The 21,626-nt window shown below is 42.4% G+C and overlaps 2 protein-coding genes across 3 annotated transcripts in view; both read left to right on the plus strand.

Moving 5' to 3' along the window:
- LOC100696152 (ankyrin-2) overlaps positions 1-19,271 on the plus strand; it is an 81,370-nt gene extending 62,099 nt beyond the window's left edge. The window contains exons 48-53 of one of the 2 annotated variants that reach the window (XM_025899688.1): positions 13,613-13,705; positions 14,284-14,367; positions 14,458-14,622; positions 15,486-15,674; positions 15,852-15,943; positions 16,969-19,271. In XM_025899688.1, coding sequence (XP_025755473.1) covers positions 13,613-13,705; positions 14,284-14,367; positions 14,458-14,622; positions 15,486-15,674; positions 15,852-15,943; positions 16,969-17,197 — 852 coding nt within the window. In that variant the 3' untranslated portion in view covers positions 17,198-19,271. The remainder of the gene's footprint in view (positions 1-13,612; positions 13,706-14,283; positions 14,368-14,457; positions 14,623-15,485; positions 15,675-15,851; positions 15,944-16,968) is intronic. The other variant, XM_025899687.1, reaches the window with a different exon arrangement.
- Positions 4-13,606, plus strand: LOC112842657 (uncharacterized). The gene is made up of 3 exons (XM_025899684.1): positions 4-2,504; positions 2,694-11,181; positions 11,571-13,606. Exons 1-3 carry the CDS (start codon positions 64-66, stop codon positions 12,513-12,515), a joined length of 11,874 nt encoding a protein of 3,957 aa, XP_025755469.1. The 5' UTR covers positions 4-63; the 3' UTR covers positions 12,516-13,606.
- Positions 19,272-21,626: the final 2,355 nt, after the last annotated feature.

A 21,626-nucleotide genomic window follows, 5' to 3' on the forward strand; every position in this document is an offset into this window, starting at 1 on the left:
AGTCCTTTCTTCACATTGTACTGCACCTCTCCCTATAATCTCCGATCCCATGTGCTACACCCTATGTACAAAGGGGCACCCAAGTTATGTGCCCAAGTTACCCCAACGTCCGCCTTCCCCACTTTTGAACGATGTGACCATGAAGGGGCTGCTGAAAATGAGGGGGCAGAGGGAGGAGAGGATTGGAGCTTAGAGTGTCTGCAAAGAACCCACTCTGGAGACAAAGCTCATCATTTGTCTCCATTGCCTTGGGGAGAGACATCCGACAGTTCTCAGACAGGTGTATGCGAAAGTCGACCGTTGTCAATGACTGATTTTGGAGACAGTTTGATCAAGTGTGAGCAAGTGGAGCAAGACTTTCAGAAACTGTTGATGGAGCTTACAGAAACTGATGAAGAACTATGCCTTACACAACAACATACTGGTGAAAAAATGCTTCCCACTCAACTTACTTCTGTACTCCCTTCCTATCCCCTCAATGTGATGGCAGAATGCACCCAAGCAAAACAAATGGCCACAAAACACATGGATGAAGTTTCATGCCGACTTTATAAGGTCCTGTATGGAAGCGATGTTGAAATTGTGGATTTGGATAGTGAGGATGTGTCTTTATTACCTACAACTTACTCTCCTGATTACACAAAGCAAGAAGTCAGGAACAATGAGGTTCATGCAGATGGCAGGCAAACAAAGGCTGATAAAGACATTTCAGAGTTTGTGGTTCAGAGTGATGTGCACCACACTTCTTATACAGGCAGTCTTGATGTGAAATTCATGAGTAGCGTGAGTGAAACCCAAAATACAAATCAGACTTTAGCTGATCATCCTGATGATGAGGATAATTTTGAGAAAATGCTGTCGCTCGGACAGAATGTACCTGAAAATGAGAACAAAGCAGCAACACCGATGGAGTTAGTATCTGAATATGTTGACGAGTGGGTTATCATTTCACGGTCTGGTACTGAGGAAAGACCGCTTTCTCCAGAGTCAGTAACTGAATACAGGCCAATGTCTCCAGACTCAGCAATGTTAGATATTAGATCATACTCCCCTGAGTCTGTGACAATAAATGAAGACTTGTCCATAGACTCTCCCATACCACAATATGTATCATGTGTGAATCATCCTGTTACCATTAATTACCACTCATCATCATCAGAATCTATGCTGTCAGATACAGAGTGTGAGGCTATGCCATTGCTTTTTGAGAAAAGAACAGTATCTCCTGATTCTCTTGGCTCTGTAAGTGATAATGAGCAGCTGTTAAACCCAAAAGGACTTGAGGGGATTCAAACAGCAGTTAGTGTAGAAGAGGGAAATGTTGAAATACCTGAAACAGCAGCATATGAAAGTGCTGACGTAGAGAAACAGTTTTTGGCATTTTCACCTCATCAGGACAAATCTTCATCTTTAACACAACATTCTATACCAGTCTGTAGTTTAGCTTTCGATGCAGACCACTGCAAGCTCATTTCTCAAATCTGTGACCCACAGTATGTAGGAGTGGCAAACTGCCACGTTTATAAAACCAGGCCGCAATCTTATCTAGCTGATTTAGAGGAGACTGTTAAAGATAAAGCTGCTGATTTTCCATCAGATTTTTGCAACATGTCCCTATCACTTCATTCTGAAACAAAATGTAGACCAGTATCACCAGAACTGGTATTGCTTGAAGACATTTTTAGATCAGATTCCTCCCACTCACTGAGGATCTTTCCAGCTAGTTCTGTTACAACTACAATGGAAAGGTCCTCATCACCTGATTCACTCTGCTCTGATCTAGAATACGGGTCTGTGTCTCTGGAAGCATTATTCTCTGAAAACAGAGCTTCATCTCCAGATTCTGTTGATGAAGACAGGTCGCATTCACCTGAGTCACCCATCCCACAGTTTAAACTAGCTTTGTCAGAAGGTTATGTTACAGCTACAATGGAAAGGTCCTCATCACCTGATTCAATTTGCTCTGATCTAGAATATGGGTCTGTGTTTCTGGAAGCATTATTCTCTGAAAACAGAGCTTCATCTCCAGATTCTGTTGATGAAGACAGGCCGCATTCACCTGAGTCACCTATCCCAGAGTTTAAAATAGTTTTGTCAGAAGGTTATTTTAAAGCTACAATGGAAAGGTCCTCATCACCTGATTCAATTTGCTCTGATCTAGAATATGAGTCTGTGTCTCTGGAAGCATTATTCTCTGAAAACAGAGCTTCATCTCCAGATTCTGTTAATGAAGACAGGTCGCATTCACCTGAGTCACCCATCCCAGAGTTTAAAATAGCTTTGTCAGAAGGTTATGTTACAGCTACAATGGAAAGGTCCTTCTCACCTGATTCAATTTGCTCTGATCTAGAATATGGGTCTGTGTTTCTGGAAGCATTATTCTCTGAAAACAGAGCTTCATCTCCAGATTCTGTTGATGAAGACAGGCCGCATTCACCTGAGTCACCCATCCCAGAGTTTAAAATAGCTTTGTCAGAAGGTTATGTTACAGCTACAATGGAAAGGTCCTCATCACCTGATTCACTCTACTCTGATCTAGAATACGAGTCTGTGTCTCTGGAAGCATTATTCTCTGAAAACAGAGCTTCATCTCCAGATTCTGTTGATGAAGACAGGCCGCATTCACCTGAGTCACCTATCCCAGAGTTTAAAAGAGTTTTGTCAGAAGGTTATTTTAAAGCTACAATGGAAAGGTCCTCATCACCTGATTCAATTTGCTCTGATCTAGAATATGAGTCTGTGTCTCTGGAAGCATTATTCTCTGAAAACAGAGCTTCATCTCCAGATTCTGTTGATGAAGACAGGCCGCATTCACCTGAGTCACCCATCCCAGAGTTTAAAATAGCTTTGTCAGAAGGTTATGTTACAGCTACAATGGAAAGGTCCTCATCACCTGATTCAATTTGCTCTGATCTAGAATACGAGTCTGTGTCTCTGGAAGCATTATTCTCTGAAAACAGAGCTTCATCTCCAGATTCTGTTGATGAAGACAGGCCGCATTCACCTGAGTCACCTATCCCAGAGTTTAAAATAGCTTTGTCAGAAGGTTATGTTACAGCTACAATGGAAAGGTCCTTCTCACCTGATTCAATTTGCTCTGATCTAGAATATGGGTCTGTGTCTCTGGAAGCATTATTCTCTGAAAACAGAGCTTCATCTCCAGATTCTGTTGATGAAGACAGGCCGCATTCACCTGAGTCACCCATCCCAGAGTTTAAAATAGCTTTGTCAGAAGGTTTTGTTACAGCTACAGTGGAAAGGTCCTCATCACCTGATTCACTCTACTCTGATCTAGAATACGAGTCTGTGTCTCTGGAATCATTATTCTCTGAAAACAGAGCTTCATCTCCAGATTCTGTTGATGAAGACAGTCCGCATTCACCTGAGTCACCTATCCCAGAGTTTAAAATAGCTTTGTCAGAAGGTTATGTTACAGCTACAATGGAAAGGTCCTTCTCACCTGATTCAATTTGCTCTGATCTAGAATATGGGTCTGTGTCTCTGGAAGCATTATTCTCTGAAAACAGAGCTTCATCTCCAGATTCTGTTGATGAAGACAGTCCGCATTCACCTGAGTCACCTATCCCAGAGTTTAAAATAGCTTTGTCAGAAGGTTATGTTACAGCTACAATGGAAAGGTCCTTCTCACCTGATTCAATTTGCTCTGATCTAGAATATGGGTCTGTGTCTCTGGAAGCATTATTCTCTGAAAACAGAGCTTCATCTCCAGATTCTGTTGATGAAGACAGTCCGCATTCACCTGAGTCACCTATCCCAGAGTTTAAAATAGCTTTGTCAGAAGGTTATGTTACAGCTACAATGGAAAGGTCCTTCTCACCTGATTCAATTTGCTCTGATCTAGAATACGGGTCTGTGTCTCTGGAATCATTATTCTCTGAAAACAGAGCTTCATCTCCAGATTCTGTTGATGAAGACAGTCCGCATTCACCTGAGTCACCCATCCCACAGTTTAAAATAGCTTTGTCAGAAGGTTATGTTACAGCTACAATGGAAAGGTCCTCATCACCTGATTCACTCTACTCTGATCTAGAATACGAGTCTGTGTCTCTGGAATCATTATTCTCTGAAAACAGAGCTTCATCTCCAGATTCTGTTGATGAAGACAGGTCGCATTCACCTGAGTCACCCATCCCAGAGTTTAAAATAGCTTTGTCAGAAGGTTATGTTACAGCTACAATGGAAAGGTCCTTCTCACCTGATTCAATTTGCTCTGATCTAGAATATGGGTCTGTGTTTCTGGAAGCATTATTCTCTGAAAACAGAGCTTCATCTCCAGATTCTGTTGATGAAGACAGTCCGCATTCACCTGAGTCACCCATCCCACAGTTTAAAATAGCTTTGTCAGAAGGTTATGTTACAGCTACAATGGAAAGGTCCTCATCACCTGATTCACTCTACTCTGATCTAGAATACGAGTCTGTGTCTCTGGAATCATTATTCTCTGAAAACAGAGCTTCATCTCCAGATTCTGTTAATGAAGACAGTCCGCATTCACCTGAGTCACCCATCCCAGAGTTTAAAATAGCTTTGTCAGAAGGTTATTTTAAAGCTACAGTGGAAAGGTCCTCATCACCTGATTCAATTTGCTCTGATCTAGAATATGAGTCTGTGTCTCTGGAATCATTATTCTCTGAAAACAGAGCTTCATCTCCAGATTCTGTTGATGAAGACAGGTCGCATTCACCTGAGTCACCCATCCCAGAGTTTAAAATAGCTTTGTCAGAAGGTTATGTTACAGCTGCAATGGAAAGGTCCTCATCACCTGATTCAATTTGCTCTGATCTAGAATATGGGTCTGTGTCTCTGGAATCATTATTCTCTGAAAACAGAGCTTCATCTCCAGATTCTGTTGATGAAGACAGTCCGCATTCACCTGAGTCACCATTCCCAGAGTTTAAAATAGCTTTGTCAGAAGGTTATGTTACAGCTACAATGGAAAGGTCCTCATCACCTGATTCACTCTACTCTGATCTAGAATACGAGTCTGTGTCTCTGGAAGCATTATTCTCTGAAAACAGAGCTTCATCTCCAGATTCTGTTGATGAAGACAGGTCGCATTCACCTGAGTCACCCATCCCAGAGTTTAAAATAGCTTTGTCAGAAGGTTATGTTACAGCTACAGTGGAAAGGTCCTCATCACCTGATTCAATTTGCTCTGATCTAGAATATGGGTCTGTGTCTCTGGAATCATTATTCTCTGAAAACAGAGCTTCATCTCCAGATTCTGTTGATGAAGACAGTCCGCATTCACCTGAGTCACCCATCCCAGAGTTTAAAATAGCTTTGTCAGAAGGTTATGTTACAGCTACAATGGAAAGGTCCTCATCACCTGATTCACTCTACTCTGATCTAGAATACGAGTCTGTGTCTCTGGAAGCATTATTCTCTGAAAACAGAGCTTCATCTCCAGATTCTGTTGATGAAGACAGGTCGTATTCACCTGAGTCACCCATCCCAGAGTTTAAAATAGCTTTGTCAGAAGGTTATGTTACAGCTACAATGGAAAGGTCCTCATCACCTGATTCAATTTGCTCTTATCTAGAATATGGGTCTGTGTCTCTGGAATCATTATTCTCTGAAAACAGAGCTTCATCTCCAGATTCTGTTGATGAAGACAGGCCGCTATGTGCCATTACAGCTACTCTGGAAAAACCCTCATCACCCATTTCTCTTTCGTCAAAGAATGAGTATTCAGTTCTATCATTTTGCTCTGCAGTTCAACCATCATCTTTTCATTCTGAAATTTCTGCAGAAAACATTGGTTACTCTCCAATACCAACATTTGAAACAGGTCTTACTGACTCAATTTCAAGTACTGATCATAAATTACTACTTTCTAAGTCACTGATTTCAAATTCTGAGCTTCAACAATCAAGTGTAGACATAACTTGTACTGAACAGACACCCAAATCTCCTGAATCAGGAATCACAGAGTTTACAGAGACTGCTGATAGTGGTAAGTCTTTAAAGAAGGTCAAAGTTCCCATCTATAAACTTGTTTATGGTGCGGAACTTTGGAAGTTAAGTTCTCAAATACATGATCATCACTATGTCGGAGAGACAAGTAAAACTGGGTTTTTTGAGTATGCTGGAACAAAAACTGAGTATGTTCTGGAGGATTCAGAGGACAGACCATTGTCACCTGATTCTAAGTCAAAAAACAGGTCTTTATTGCTGGAGGAAATTCTAGATTGTCCAGATTCTTTGAAAGGCATCTGCTCAGATTCCCCAGTTCCTCCGATTTTCCCTTACTTTGCTAACATTTCAGAGTGTCACTCATATTTACCGGAATCAGATGTGTCAACTGATGGATCAGACCACAACAAAAGCAGCCCTTTATCACATGTTTCTGTAATATCTGCAGATGGAAGCATTCCATTTTTTCCTGATTCACCCTTACAAGACTTCAGACCTGTAGTACCTGAATTGCACAGAGCTGCCTTTGGATATAGGTCCTCCAAACCAGAGTCATTGCTTTCAGATACTGAATATGGCTTTTCAACTTCAGTGGTCTTTACAGATGAGAGAACAGACTCACCTCAATCAGCTTCCAATCTTGAAGACAAGGTGTCAGCAGCTGATGAAACATTCAGGGCACACCAGATGATATGTCAGCTGTATGATCCTCATTATGTAGGAGAAAGTTTTGTAAACAGAGCTGAAATAGTTGATGATACTGGGACCAATGTAGAATGTATTCAACTCGATTCAGATGTGGAAGAGAGAGAATTTTCTGCTTTATTTCTTGAACCTTCAGTTTCATCAAAGTTTAGTCCTGCTGAGTCTTGCATCCTTGGCAGTCTAAGGTCTTCCAATTCAGAAACTGAATTGCGGCCACTTTCACCAGAGTCAGTAATGGAATATGGGCCAATGTCACCTGAAGAATTAGTGACAGAAATAAGAAGATGGTCTCCTGATTCAAGGGCATCCATTACTGAGTTTAGGCCTCTATCTCCAGATTCTCCTCTACCACCACCATTTAACCCAGATATAGAAGAAGCTATGTTGGTTTTTGGAAGCAGGTCATCATCACCTACATTTCTCATGTTGGACAATGACTTAGAAGTTTTGGACATGCAATTTGTTGAGGTGAAGGGGCGATCATATACACCAGATTCTGAAAATGAATTTAGGACACTTTCCCCTGATTCACCTATACCTGAATTCAAACATTTTATATTCCACCCCCCAAGTATTTCGAATGCTGAATGCAGGTCCACTTCAACTGAATCTGTTTGTTTTTCTGATTTAGAATTTGAAGAGGGTCTATTTGTATCAGTGATGGATGAACACCGACATCCATCGCCTGATTCAGTAGTATCTAGAGACGAAAGTCAAACCCAATCACCAGATTCATCTGAACCTCAGGTCATGTCGAGCGTAGTTGAACGTTACCCATCATTTGTTGAGTTTAGATCAACAGTTATGTCTGATGTTAAGTATTCATCTTTAGCTAACCACTTACTTGATACTGAAGATAGGCCAGTTATTGTAGAATCATTAGAATCAGAAACTGAAGAGAAACCTTTGTTACCTGACTCTAAATCAGAGAATAGAATTTCCTCACCTGTATCACTAATGGCAAATGTCACATCATCTTCTCCTGAATCAAGTGGTTCTCTAAACAAAGCCAGAGGTCATTTACCAAATTCCACTCTTCCTCATGTTGATGCCAGTGGTCGTAGGTTGTCATCACCTGAATCGGTAACTTCAGAAATAGAATATGCTCCTTTGATTTCACAGATGTTTGATGTTAAGGACAGACCAGAGTCCTGCCAATCAGATGTGTCTGACTCTGACCTCAGATGTTTGTCCTCAGACTCTCCACTACCCCAGTACACTACTATGTTAGAAGTCAAATACAGGCCCTTATCACCCATATCAGTATATTCAGATGAAGATTCAGAGAGGGATTTGTGTGCCACAGGGCTTTTTAAGGACAGAGCAGAATCTTGTGAATCAGCTGCATCAGAGTTTAAACTTTTACTAGACTCACCAATTCCTGAATTTAGACAAGATCTAGAATCATCGATATCATATACAGACTTCAGGTCTTGTTCACCTAAATCTGTGTTATCTGATTTTGAAACAGAGTTATATTCTCTTATGGTCCCAGAAGGCCAGCAGTCATCTCCTGAATCCTTACCATCTGTGAGCAAATACAGAAGTCTTTCTCCTGATTCCCCTGTACCTGACTTCAGACGGGGTTTGCTAGAAACTAATGTTGAGTTCAAAGCTCACGGGTCATCATCACTTGAATCAGTGGCTTCAGATACAGAATATGCTCCTCTGATTTTACAGATGTTTGATTTTGAGGACAGGGAAGAATCCCGACAATCAGAGGTGTCTGACTTGGACCTTAGATTCGTGTCTCCTGATTCTCTGCTTCCGCAGTACACCATTAATGCTCCCACTATGTTGGCAGTAAAATTCAGAACGCCATCACCTGGATCAGAATATTCAGATGAGGATTTAGAGACTGATTTGTGTATCCCATGGCTTTTTGAGGACAGGGCAGAATCTCCTGATTCAACTCCATCAGAAGATCATTTTAAACCCCTTTCACCTGACTCACCCATTCAGTTACCTCATGAGTCTATTGTATCTCACAGTGCTTTAAGGTCCATGTCCCCTGAGTCAGCGCTTTCAGATGTAGAAATAGACCTCCCAACACTTATGGAAGGTAAACCACCTTCTCCTGAATCTCTATCATCAGATAAACTTTCACCTGATTCACCTGTACCTGACTTTGTGAAAACACTGTTTAGAGTAACCAAAAATGTCTTTGTAGAAAGATCAGCATCTCATGAGTCAACATGCTCAGACGATGAATATATTGTTATAAGTTTAAGCTCACTAGTTCATGACATGAGATCCTCTTCACCTGGCTCGTTAGCATCTGGAGATGAGTACCAAGTGCAGTCACCAGACTCGCCAATACCCGATTACATGCCGGATCGTGTCATTGTAAATGTTGGGTATCACTCATCCTCTCCTGAATCCATCGAATCAGATGTTGAGTACGCTGTGAGTGACTTTTTGATGTCCACAATTTTTTGTGTTGAGAACAGACCAGATTCTCCTGAATCAGTAGAATCAGAAACAGAAGAAAGGCCGCTCTCTGTTGAATCTATACCAGAATACAGACCCATGTCTCCTGGGACATTAGTGCTACTTGGAAACATTAGATCAGTATCTCCAGAATCTACTCAGTCATTTGATGAACACAAGAAGCTTTCTCCAGACTCACCTCTCCCCTGGTTTACACAAAATGTTTTTGAGGCTCCAGCAGCAGGAACACTTTATGGGAGCTCATCCTCTGAATCATTTTCATCATTATTTTCAGATCTGGCCTGTGATCTGACATGCTCTCCTTCATTTAATGCAAAAGTCACTACCAAGAGAGCATTATCAGCTCAGTCCGAAAAATCATATGACGAACTCCTGGGATCTGAATCACCAGTGCCCGATTTCACAAAGAGTTTTGTGGAAAGTTTCACGTGTGTGAGAAACATGTCACCATTAGCATTTTCAGATTCTGACAGTTTATCCCATGCTTCAGCTCCATTTTGTACAGAAGAAAGAACAACATCACCTGAATCTTTAGTATTAGATATGGAGGAAACACTTGCATCCAGATCATCTTTAAATGAATTAAAAGACCCACCTGACGAAGAACCTGAAGAATCACTAATTATGGTAACTGAGTATAATCCCGCTGATGATGCTGAACGGTGGAGTCCAAATTCTCAAGCAAGTCATCTTCAGTGCAGAGAAACTTTGCATAGTAAAAAAAGGTTTACGCAGTTTGTTGACAGCACAATAGAGTACGAGAGACGTGAAACAGATGATGAAAATCAGACAGAAAAAGATAAAAATAAGCAAGACGTGACGGTCACACTACCAAACTCAGAGGAGGCAGAGTCACCTCCACCAATGACTGAACACATTTTCTCTTCACAAGCAGTTCCATACAGACAGGGAAAGTCTATATTTGAATTGGCTGAGGCAGAAACACAGGATGAAGATTCACCAGAATCCTTAATACACCACAGACCCATGTCCCCTAAGTCAGTCATGGTGTTAGACATAAGAGCACCATTACCAGAACCTGTGACATCAGTCAGTCAGTTCAGACCACTTTCACCAGATTCTCCCGTACCAGAACTTACAGTGGCATTGTCAGAATGTGTAAAGTTTCCCAGATCATCATCATCGTCGCCTGAAACTTTAGCATTGGGTTCAGATCATATGCCACTGAGTTTAGAATTTGACTGTGTAGAATGCAGACCATCATCTCTGGAAGTTCCACTGTTTGATGATCAGAATGAGACAGACAGGCCATTATCCTCTGAGTCACTGACTGAATACATACCTGTGTCATTTCAATCTGCCATACACCTGGCTGACAAAAGAGCATCATCTCCAGAATCAATGCCAGAGTTCAATGAGAACAGGCCACTGTCTCCAGACTCTCCCATCCCTCAGTTTACAGAGTCATTGGAGGTGTACAGCACTATTTGTGAGTCATCATCAACTGAATCACAGAGTTCAGACTCAGAGTACGAGTTAATTGTCAAATCATCAAAAGTTGCTGGTAGTAACAGACCATCCTCACCTGAATCTGTATCGTCTCTCAGTGAGTTTGAACAACTGTTACCTGACTCACCAGTACCTGAATTTATGAGAATACTGTCGTCTTATTTTATGAATGCTACTCCAGTAGAAAGATCATCTTCTCCAGTTTCTTTTGCATCAGACTCTGAGTTTGTGGCCTTGCCTATTGATTGTTGGATTAATGATATTTCGCGACCTTTGAGCCCTGAAACTGCGGAATCAGAGGAGGAATTAGATCCATCTTCATCATTACTTATCAAAAGCCCAATAGCGATGTCACCGTTAATAATTCAAATTGGGGATAAGTCTGGTGAAGAACATCCTAAGTGGCAAGAAATGAAAGAATCACAACCAGAAGTTTGGTCATACAAAGAATGGATGGAGCCCGGATCTGAGGTTGGAAGCTTCTCAACTTTACAAACCACTGTCTGTGAGGAAGACTTGTCTCTGAAACCAGTACACGTTAACGATGGTGAAGGAAAGCAGAAGAAGACCCAGCCTGTTAGTGTTGAAGAACTAAAGACCAAGCTAGCCTCTCAAAGGGTAAGACTGAAAGCATGAAATCCAGCAGAGAGTAACTAGTTTTGAATAACGTAACATTTTATGTCACTTGGACATAAAAAAGTGTAACTCTGTGTGACAAAAAAAGGAAAACTACATTGCTGAACTAACAACAAAATGGAGTGCATTAATGCTGGGAATGTGTCTTGAGTTACTAATTATTCCGTTCAGTTATGTGTCTGATAACAGACGGTTGTTTATTGAGGGGCATTTTTTGCAGTCTGTTGCACGTTTTTAAGCAATAAACCTATTTCCTAAACTTGCTTTGTTTTTATCTGGATAAAAAAAGCCTTGCCTACATAGTGATGTTAAAGCTCACCCTCTGGTGTTTTTAGTTAGCTACTGAGGTAATGTTGAAATTTCACTTCCAGGCTCCTGACACACCGAAGGAGACACAGTTTCAAACAGATGGTGACACACGGCGGAAGCTTCAGTCTGCTACAACAATAACACAGCATAGCAGTAACATAGGTGTGCTCTTTGGTGAAGACAAGCTGGTGGCATCAGTCCCTCTACAGCTACCTGAACACAGCACATACACAACTCACAGGGCTGTTACTCCAATTCTGCCTTCACATGAGAAAGCTTCATTTGCATCCCACAGGTACTCTGAGTGGGAGTTGTCCCTGAAGGAAGCACAATCTAGTGAGCACTCTTCACCCTCGCCAACTCGTGATCGAGATTACCAGGCAATACTTTCAGGACATCAAACCCTGAGAGCTCCTGAATATAGCCAGGTGTCCTTGAATGACAGGAGCCTCCTGCTGCCAGTGTTCAGCGACTCTACCTCAGCTAAGCTTGAGAGCCAAGCTCTGACTAAGAAAGAGTCTGAAACCCTTGAAGACACCGAAGACTTTTCACCAGACTTTAAGAAGGTCCTCACAGGAACTAGTGAGAAACTAGTGTCTGAATTTGGATTAGGTGAACTGAATGTCCCACTAAAGCAACACTTGAAGGGCTCTGAATCTCCACAGCACTCGGATTCAGATGTGGAATTCTTTGACTGCAGACAAGCCTTCTCTGACTTTTCTGAACCAGAAGATGTGATTACCTATCATATCTCTGAACCCCCTTCACCAGTACCTGGGAGTAGTCTTGATACTGGCCCTCAGCGTGCTACTCAAGCAAACCAGCTCTTCTTGTGGGCAGAAGATAAAAACCTCTTGTCTTCCAGTAGTGAAAGTCTTTGTGAATTTGCTTATGATGTAGAGGCGTATCAGACAGAGAGAGGCCTCCCCATACTCGAGGAGCTCCCTTCCAGAGATCAGGCAGAATATTATGACGATGATGACTTCCTGGGACGGGTAAGAGGTTGAGCATGAGCACAGTGCTGTGTCTCGTTAAAGCTGATTGCTGTGGATCTGTATTCCCAAATCAAGAGACTAAACAAACAGTCTGTACTTTGGAGACTAAAAGACACTGAAAAATGCTTTTGCGTGTGCATAAATATTAGAAATATTGCAAATTTCATAACACAAACACTTCTTCCTCACATCAGTGTGCTGTTTGGGTTTGTTTTTTTGCAGTATCTCAAACTGTTGATGAAATGCATGAGCTACTGTAAAGAATCTTTAACAGTTTGTGTGGAGACATTTGCACCTCTGTCAGAAACGATTTCTACAGTTTTCAGTAACCCTGAAATCTGCCAGCACTGCAGTTCATCCCACTAATATGTACAGATATCTGCCCTCCTCAGATATATGCATGAGAATGTCTTTTAGCTATGAAGGATACAGTCATATGGGGAAAGGTTTTTTCATGGGACCCAGTGCAGTTATGCATTTGTTTATGCACAGCTCTCTTAAGGTAAAGAGTTGAGTTCTGGTCTTTGGGCTGTTAGCCCTGCTTGATTCTTTTATTTTTTTAGCCATTCTGTTGCAGATTTGTTCGGGTACTTCAGACCCCCCATTTTATTTCTTCAGTAGTGTCTTCGGTACAGGTGGCCTTACATTTGACTCTAGAACACTGGGATTCAGGACTTCATGTTCAACTCACTGACTGCATGTACCCAGGTCCAAGTGCAGCTCATCGCCTCTAACTTCCACTAACAGTGTTTCCACTTATGAATTATTTTCTCACTGTTGACTTGTTTGGACTTCCGATTGATGGACAGCAACAATTTCTGGCCAACAATCTGGGCAGTTCATTGCTTGTGTTGATGCACAGCTGAATGCTGTAAACTTCTGCTCACATTTGCTGCTGATGCAGTTAATCACATGCATTTGATTAGCAGAACCTGCTACTGCTACTTACTGTCTTAATTCCTGTGGAAGCAGTAACGGTGTACTCAGTTTTTCACAGGATATCACAGAGATCTGTGGCTGTAGAAGTCAAGTTAAGAGAAAAGAAGCAGTGGCTGCCTGTAGACACTGTTTAGACCCATGCTATGTTGACCCATGCTGGTTATGTGCAGGAGATAGCTGAGGAGCTAGGGATGCTGTCCTCTGATAGCTCAGAGGAGGATGTACTGACCACCAGGGTGGTCCGACGCCGAGTAATCATTCAGGTAAACGAGCATGACTGCGTGACTGTGCAGTGCTAGTGCGCCTGTGGAGTGATGAAGGTTTAGTGGATAGAGTTTTGGTGCTCAGCCTGAGCTTTTCAGATTAATCCTATGTAACACACTTGGCTCAAATTAATTTTCCTGTAATGCAGAACATCATATTTCAGAGAGTCGAATAGAAACTTTGGTCCTTTCCAATGTCACTGATTTTAGATTTACATTTTTGGCGTTTTTTGCCTGTTTTTTTAAAGTTATATTTCCACACATGTTGTTGTGTCACCATTAGGTTTTCTTTGGTTACTGGAAGTGATCATTTTGCATTGAAAAATGAAAGCTGCACTGTGTGTAACCTAAATGTTTTGTGACTTTGGACCCATAATGACACTGGGATTCAGCAATCGTCGACACTGTTGTCAGACGGACTTGAAATATAGAGATATGTTGGAGTTGACAACTGCTCATTACTGTTGGATTGCAAATATTGATTGCCAAATGTTCTTTGACGTGGGAAACTGTGTAGATTGTGTGCATAATGTGAGTGAAGGTGTGACCCAACAGCAAGCGTTTGGTGTTTTTTGCAGGCCGATAATCTGCCAGACATCCCACTGCAGACCCTGACAGAAGAGAAGTACACAGATGAAGATGGCAACATGGTAGTTAAGAAAGTGAGGAAGATTCAACACTAAAATCAGTATTACACTTAAAACCTGCTCCTTCATAAAGAAAACTTTTACAGTAACTTTCTTCTCCAACAGGTCACGCGGAAGGTCATTCGTAAATATGTGTCTCCAGATGGCATGGAAACACAGGAAGTGACCGTCGAAGGCTCTCGCCAGGAGTCGATCCAGATAGAGGAGGGAGATGCTGTTTCAAAAGTGGTGAAGAGAACTGTGCTTCACAGTGAAGGCGATCAGAAAGAGGTGAGAGCCTTCGAAGAGTCTGCTTTCACTTTCCTCCGGTAATGAGGAGAGTTATTTTGCTGCAGTCGAGATTCAATTTATTTAATCTTTTATTTGTATACTACCAGTTCACAACATCAGTTGCCTCAAAGTGCTGCAACCTGTTGCAGGTGAGGGGAAAGAGAAGAGAGCAGAGAGGTAAACTACAGAGAGAGAGCCAAAGTTTAATAACTGCTAATATTAAATACAGGAGTGCTGCATAAACTCACAGACACTGAGACTGAGTGAAGACAAACTGCTTAGTCTATCATACAAACTCAGCTAAGGGATCATTCAGGGTCTCCTGATACAGCTGTGACTGTGAAAGTTTTAAGCCTGAATCCAAACTGGACCCTGGCTCCACAGTAGAGGGTCTGGCTGTAGCTCAGGTAGAGCAGCGTGTGCAGGACACCCACTAATCAAAGGGTTGATGGTTCGATCCCTGTCTACTTCAGTCTGTGTGCCAAATATCCTTGGGGAAGATATTCACCCCAAGTTAATGTCTCTGATGGTCTCTCTTTCTCTCTGATGTGTTTGGGCGAGCGAGTGAAGAGAGGCTGATATTGGAGATATTCTGATAACAATGAGTTCAGATTGTCCAGCCTGATCTAGCTTTGCAGACAGTGATGATACTGCATAAATGAATGAAGGTAGTCCTACATATTTGTTTAATGTGCACACTGAAGGACATACCCTCATCAAAAACAGGATCCCTCACGCTGGAAAGTCCAAGTAATGCCATCCTGAGTAAACCCTGAGACTGAACGTCATCCAGTTACCTGCAGGCATGTCTCTGGTGTAGTTTAGTCCACTATAGTTACCATGAAATCGTATCTTCTTTCCAGCTGACCTTTTCAGAGTCCCCAGCTCCGAGCACTGCCACAGCGTCAGAGTTTGAAGTGGAGCCAGTGCAGGGTAGAAAGGTCAGCAAGGTTGTCAAGACAACTGTGGTGAGAGGCGAGAGGATGGAGAAGCATACAGGAGACCCGTCACTGGCTGCAGATCTCCCTTCAGCCAGAGAGGACTTTGAGAAGGTCAGTAGGATTTCAGCTCATGAATAATATTTGTTTTTAGACGTCTCTGAAAGGGCAGTTTGAAATTCGTGGTGTAATGCAGGGAATTTTATTACTGAGCTGAGAAAACCTTCTGAGAGCTTTCTAGCATTTGTCTTCCAACTTTTGATCTGTCTTTCCTCATTCTTCCCCCTCCAGGCAATGAGTTATGCTGGAGGATTTGGGAAAGTGCTAATGCCGCATATAGTAGAGAAAGAGATTGTGCAGGATGACGGTTCTGTGGTTAAAAGGTTGGACTGCATGAGAGTGTAGAAATGACCTCACAAATACTAAGTATTTAATAGAGCCTGAGCATGTTGTGTGATTGTCCTAACCTTTATTGTCTGAGAAGACAAGGCAGGAGAAAAGAGACACATTTGGCTCTTATTTATACGACTTGTTGTTTTCATCAGATCCTGAGATGTGCAATGTAGCACTGAGATGCAGACACACAGAGACATATGTACCAAATCATCAGACATATATTTCAAATTATTGGCATTCTTGGTCTGAAACAATGGCGCCATTACTGGTACAACCAGTGAGTCATCCAAATAAAGCAAAGTGGCAGCAAAGTTGCATGACGTGTGTTCTGTTTCTCACATATGTGCTAATATTTGCAGCTACTTATGCTCTGCTCGTCTGCGAGTACTTCTTTTAGCCACATTTTATTCTACCAGGCTAGAGCGTGAGAACAGGCTGCAAATGTAAGAATGAACTTGGCTAATCCAACTGCTGTTTTTCATTTTAGTCCACATGATGTATGACATCATTCTTTTAAAAAGGCGTCGCCACATGTTTGATTTGATTCAACAACAAAGTGTCTCCAGCTGGAATCAAACCAGCAGACGTGTAAGCCAACAACACCATGTAACCACATGAGTATAAATACAATACAGTTAAAATTATTAGGAATTTAGGAAACTACACAATATTTCTGCAAAGAGTTTGTATAGATGGTTCTGGAAATCTGAAATATCAGAAAAGGCACAAAAAGGTTCAACTTTCAAATCATGATGCAAAACATTTCAGCAGCGTTTAAAGTATCAGCGCTTTCTGTTCCTTTACTCTGGCAGAAAGCTCCGGGTGTCACAGGTAGTTTTCGGGGAATTCATGTGGTACGATCTAATTAATTAATATGGAAATGAAGGTGATGCATTAATTGTTCTTTATGACGCTATAAAACAAATGTGGACCCTGGCAGAGACCAGAGTCTGTAGCCACATTATTGTGATCCTGGATGAAGTACTACTCTCACCGTTTCCTGTTCCTGCAGAAGCCAGATGCGTAATTCACGCACCCAGAAGAGGACCGTGGTGAGGGATGCTCAGGGGAAGCATGTGCACCTAGAGCGCCTGGACAACACCGCAGATGCCCTGCAGCCTGATGCACTGCAGCAGCACCTGCACCGACTGCTCCAGCGCTACTGTGAGGACACCCAGGAGGAGGAGGATGAAGAAGAGGATGAGGAGGGGGAGGAGGAGGGGGATGAAAACCTTAACTGAGCAGCTGCTTCCACTGATCTACATTTTCCACTAAAGCTTTTGGTGACGTACACTTCCTCAGATCAAACTGCCCCTGCTCATCACTGGAGTCCAGTTTTTCTTTCTTCTTCTTTGGTTTGTCAGATATTGGAACCGTATTTTTGTGCTTTAACAATAGATGTTCGCTCTGATTGTGACCAAAGATAGCCACCCTCACTGTCCTGATGATTTTTGTTGGTGTTTCGCTTCCTGTGGCTGCTTTGATGTGATTTAGGTACGATGCACCGAAGGCGGATTAGAAATAAAAGGGGCATCTCGGATGTGTCGCCTCACGCACCGGCCTCTTCTTGAAGAACTCTTGTAAACATTTGTACATAGGGGAGTTGACAACAAAGAGTCACGCTTGGACTGGAAAATTCAAAGCATTTACCCTGTTAGCCCACCTAAACCTGCTGTACATGCACCGATGCAGCTGGAGAATGGCCACAGTACACATGAGATTAATGTCAGACAGAGAATAAAGTGAAGAGAGTGAAAGTGTGCGTATCAGAAACTCAGCCAAACATCAACCTGCCGATCTGTTTACAAAGGCTGTGTGCTCACACCTTTTGTCTTCCCACAATGCATCTGCCCTTATTTTATCTACGTGTCTGTCCTTCTCACACGTGTGTCACACGGCTGCCACCTCTGTGTGGAGTGTATACAGAGCGTCTACGGAGAGAGAAAGTAGTGATAATGAATGTGTTGGTGCAGCACTCATCTCCTCGTGTTTCATGTTGGTGCTTTTCCTTACCTGCAGCTACACGTGCTGTTTTCACACCTTTTAAAGGACAGGTTTGACTGTGTCATTGTCAACTAATCTATAGAAAAACCCCAAACCACCTCTGTTTTTACTCCTCTGCTGCACAGAGCTCTGTCATTGGCCATGCATATGGACACGCAGCTGAAAATAGTCCCAGTACATTTCAACAACATTTCCTCCAGCTTGCAACACTGAGTTTAATATAAAATGAAGTGTTGAGTCTGTGAGAAAATGGACAGTTTGGTTTTGATTTATTATTAAAAATGGCACCACAGGTTTCATAGTCTCAGCCTTTAAGTGTTCTTCAAGTTCATTTAGTAAATTATGGACCCACTGAGGTGAAATAGACATTGGAGCAAAAACCCTATGAGTATGCATTTGGTAACAGTGGGAAGGAAGAACTCACTATCAACAGGAAGAGACCTCTGGTAGTAATTAAGAAACATAAAGAGACGATGAACAGCCCACAGGTTCTAATTAGATCAACTCCTCGCTCCAACGGATGCTCCAAGACGATGGTGTCAAACAAGGCTCCAGAAACCAGTGGGTCCTTTTATAGTCTGGTTATGGTCCCAGTGAGCAAGTCAGAAAGTGATGGCAGAGCTGGAAGGTAACACTGTTGGTTTGGGGCTTCTCGTCAGGTTTGTAGACACGTAACAGCAGGCTTGTCCTTTAGTTTTGTTTTTTAAAAACAGATAAATAATGTAGTTGTGTATTCGACTGTTTCTTGTCATCACTGTTATCACGTTTGACTTAAAAGCCACTTTAAATCCAGGCCGAGGCCAGCTTTACCAACTTCATTTACGACACCTCTATTTCTTTATTTATTTATTGCTGTGTGTGTGTGTGTGTGTGTGTGTGTGAGAGACAGAGAGAGAGAGAGAGAGAGAGAGTTTGGATGTATTTTAAAGCTACAGGTAAACCTTTGTTTGTTTGTTTCTTTGCCATCGCAGACAAACAGTTGTGTTGTTATAAGGTGGCTACGACGCATTCAGACATGTGTGTTTGGTGTTCATCTACGTATTTTCCGTGTAATAATACAATCCACGTGTTGCCATTTACTTTGAGTGTGATGGAAGAATAAAAGAAATGTCAAAAAGAGCAAACTGATTTGATAACTGAGCATCTTAATTCCATGGTGATAACAATATATACATATTAACAGTGCAAATATTTATGCGGGCATGTATGACTTTATCAAATGATGACTTAAAAAATAAACCTAAACGCTAATGAGGTAAAAGCTGCAGTGTGTTTGTGGCACGACAATAAAACTGTACATGTGTCAAATGATACCATTGTCATTTTTTCAATCAGCAGCCGTTCGGGAGAATAACCACCACATATAACTTCCAGAGAGGTTGTACCAAGTGGATGTTTCTGTGCAGTGGGAGTTCTGGGAGAACACTGGGAACACTGGGTACACAGTTGTCCTTGTCAAAGCTGAGCTGAGCCTGCAGCAGGTGAGTTTTCTGTAAATTGGTTAATGATGCGCTGCTGAAGAAAGTGCCAACTATACACACGTTTTTTATGATTGTAGCTTTGGGAAGACTTCAAATATTCACTTGTATTATCTTACGCTAATTTTAGTGTATCTAATGAAACCATGCAAAATTTGATCTTTACACTACGAATATTTTACGAGTTACAGGCCCTTAGTTACAAAGAGGAGGGTCAGATAAGCTTTTTAATTCACATTGTGTAGGACTTTATCAAGCTCAGAGTTTGTGGAGGTATTTTGGCCCTCTGTTCTTTACATGAGGTCAGCTCATAAATATGGGGCTATTGCAAAACCTCGATTATTGCTCACGTGTTTGGGATTTTGGCCAGGCTTGAGCTCAGGGGTGGGGAACTCCAGGGCTCGAGGGCCGGTGTCCTGCAGGTTTTAGAACTCACCCTGGGTCAACACAGCAGTTTGTTACCAGGCCTCTGGTAACCTATTTAAATCAGCTGATAAGATAAATCATGCAGGACACTCGAGGCCTGGAGTTCCCCACCCCTGCTTTAGCTGTTGGACCTCAGCTAACACATTAGAGGTTTTATATTACCAGCTTGGTTTATAATAAGGTATTGTATGACCTTACAATATAAAGCGTCTTGAGTTGACTGTTGTGATTCGGTGCTCTATAATAAAATTGAAATTGAACTTGAGGAGTTTGTGGTCAATTCAATGTCTACAAAGTATTGTAGGTGCAAAACATGATGAGCAACAAACATAATTAGGGATATAAACATAATTATGTGTAATAATAATGTAAAATTATAGATACTCTAAGCAGTGCTTTTGCAAACCGGTGAACCTCTGCCCCTCTAAGGTGCTGCTTGTTGACCCATCCCAACGTTTTTTGAGACATGTTGCTGCTACTGCTCACCTGATATATTTTCTGTTATTGCATTCTGCTTTTATTTACTCAATGTCTCCACTTTTTGGAATTGGGATTGTGTGGTAGTGTGTGTTGTTAGTGTGTGACGTTAGTAGGTGTATTCCTGGTGTTTGACATGCACGTACAGCCTGAGGAGTCTTTGTAAACTCTTCTTCACAAACTTTGGTTATGTAATCTGCCTAACTCGCAAATATACAGGACAGTTTTTAGTCTTAGGTTGTAGTCACCATGTTTATATATAGATGTTTTTATTTACATATATGTGGAAACCATGAAGAGGCCGCTAGGAAAGCTGCAACCACCAAGTACCTGCAGAGGGTCAGGCAAGTCCTGAGGAGTCAGCTGAACGGTAAGAACAAGATCCGGGCCATCAACACCTACGCCCTGCCCGTGATCAGGTACCCTGCTGGGGTAATAAGCTGGCCAAAGAAGAAGATAGAAGCCACTGACATCAAGACAAGAAAGCTCCTGACCATGCATGGAGGGTTTCACCCCAAGTCCAGCACCCTGAGGCTGTACGCTAAGCGGGAGGAAGGGGGCCGGGGACTGGTGAGTGTCAGCACCACAGTCCAGGATGAGACAACGAACATCCAAGAATACATTGGGAAGATGGCCCCAACTGACCGAGTGCTCAGTGAATACCTCAGGCAGCAGAAACCCAAGAAAGAGGAGAAAGAGGAGGAACCATCATGGAAGGACAGGCCCCTGCACGGTATGTACCACCGGCAGATAGAGGAGGTGGCTGATATCCAGAAATCCTACCAGTGGCTGGACAAAGCTGGACTGAAAGACAGCACAGAGGCACTAATCATGGCAGCACAAGAACAAGCTCTGAGTACAAGATCCATAGAGGCTGGGGTCTATCACACCAGGCAAGACCCCAGGTGCAGGCTGTGTAAAGATGCCCCAGAGACAATCCAGCACATAACAGCAGGGTGCAAGATGCTAGCAGGCAGGGCATACATGGAACACCATAACCAAGTGGCCGGCATAGTGTACAGGAACATCTGTGCCGAGTATAACCTGGAAGTCCCGAGGTCAAAATGGGAGATGCCCCCCAAGGGTGATGGAGAATGACCGAGCTAAGATCCTGTGGGACTTCCAGATGCAGATGGACAAAATGGTGGTGGCTAACCAACCGGACATAGTGGTGGTAGACAAACAGAAGAAGACGGCCGTAGTGATCGATGTAGCGGTTCCCAATGACAGCAATATCAGGAAGAAGGAACACGAGAAGCTGGAGAAATACCAAGGGCTCAGAGAA

The sequence above is a fragment of the Oreochromis niloticus genome, linkage group LG3 (genome assembly GCF_001858045.2).
Source record: "Oreochromis niloticus isolate F11D_XX linkage group LG3, O_niloticus_UMD_NMBU, whole genome shotgun sequence".
NCBI classification, from domain to species: Eukaryota; Metazoa; Chordata; class Actinopteri; order Cichliformes; family Cichlidae; genus Oreochromis; species Oreochromis niloticus.

Excerpts from the sequence above, each read along its gene's own strand:
- LOC112842657 (XM_025899684.1), top strand. The coding sequence starts at position 64 with ATGTACAAAGGGGCACCCAAGTTATGTGCCCAAGTTACCCCAACGTCC. Across the intron at positions 2,505-2,693 it reads GTTACAGCTACAATGGAAAG|GTCCTCATCACCTGATTCAA; the intron begins GTCCTCATCACC and ends TACAATGGAAAG. Across the intron at positions 11,182-11,570 it reads CCAAGCTAGCCTCTCAAAGG|GCTCCTGACACACCGAAGGA; the intron begins GTAAGACTGAAA and ends TTTCACTTCCAG.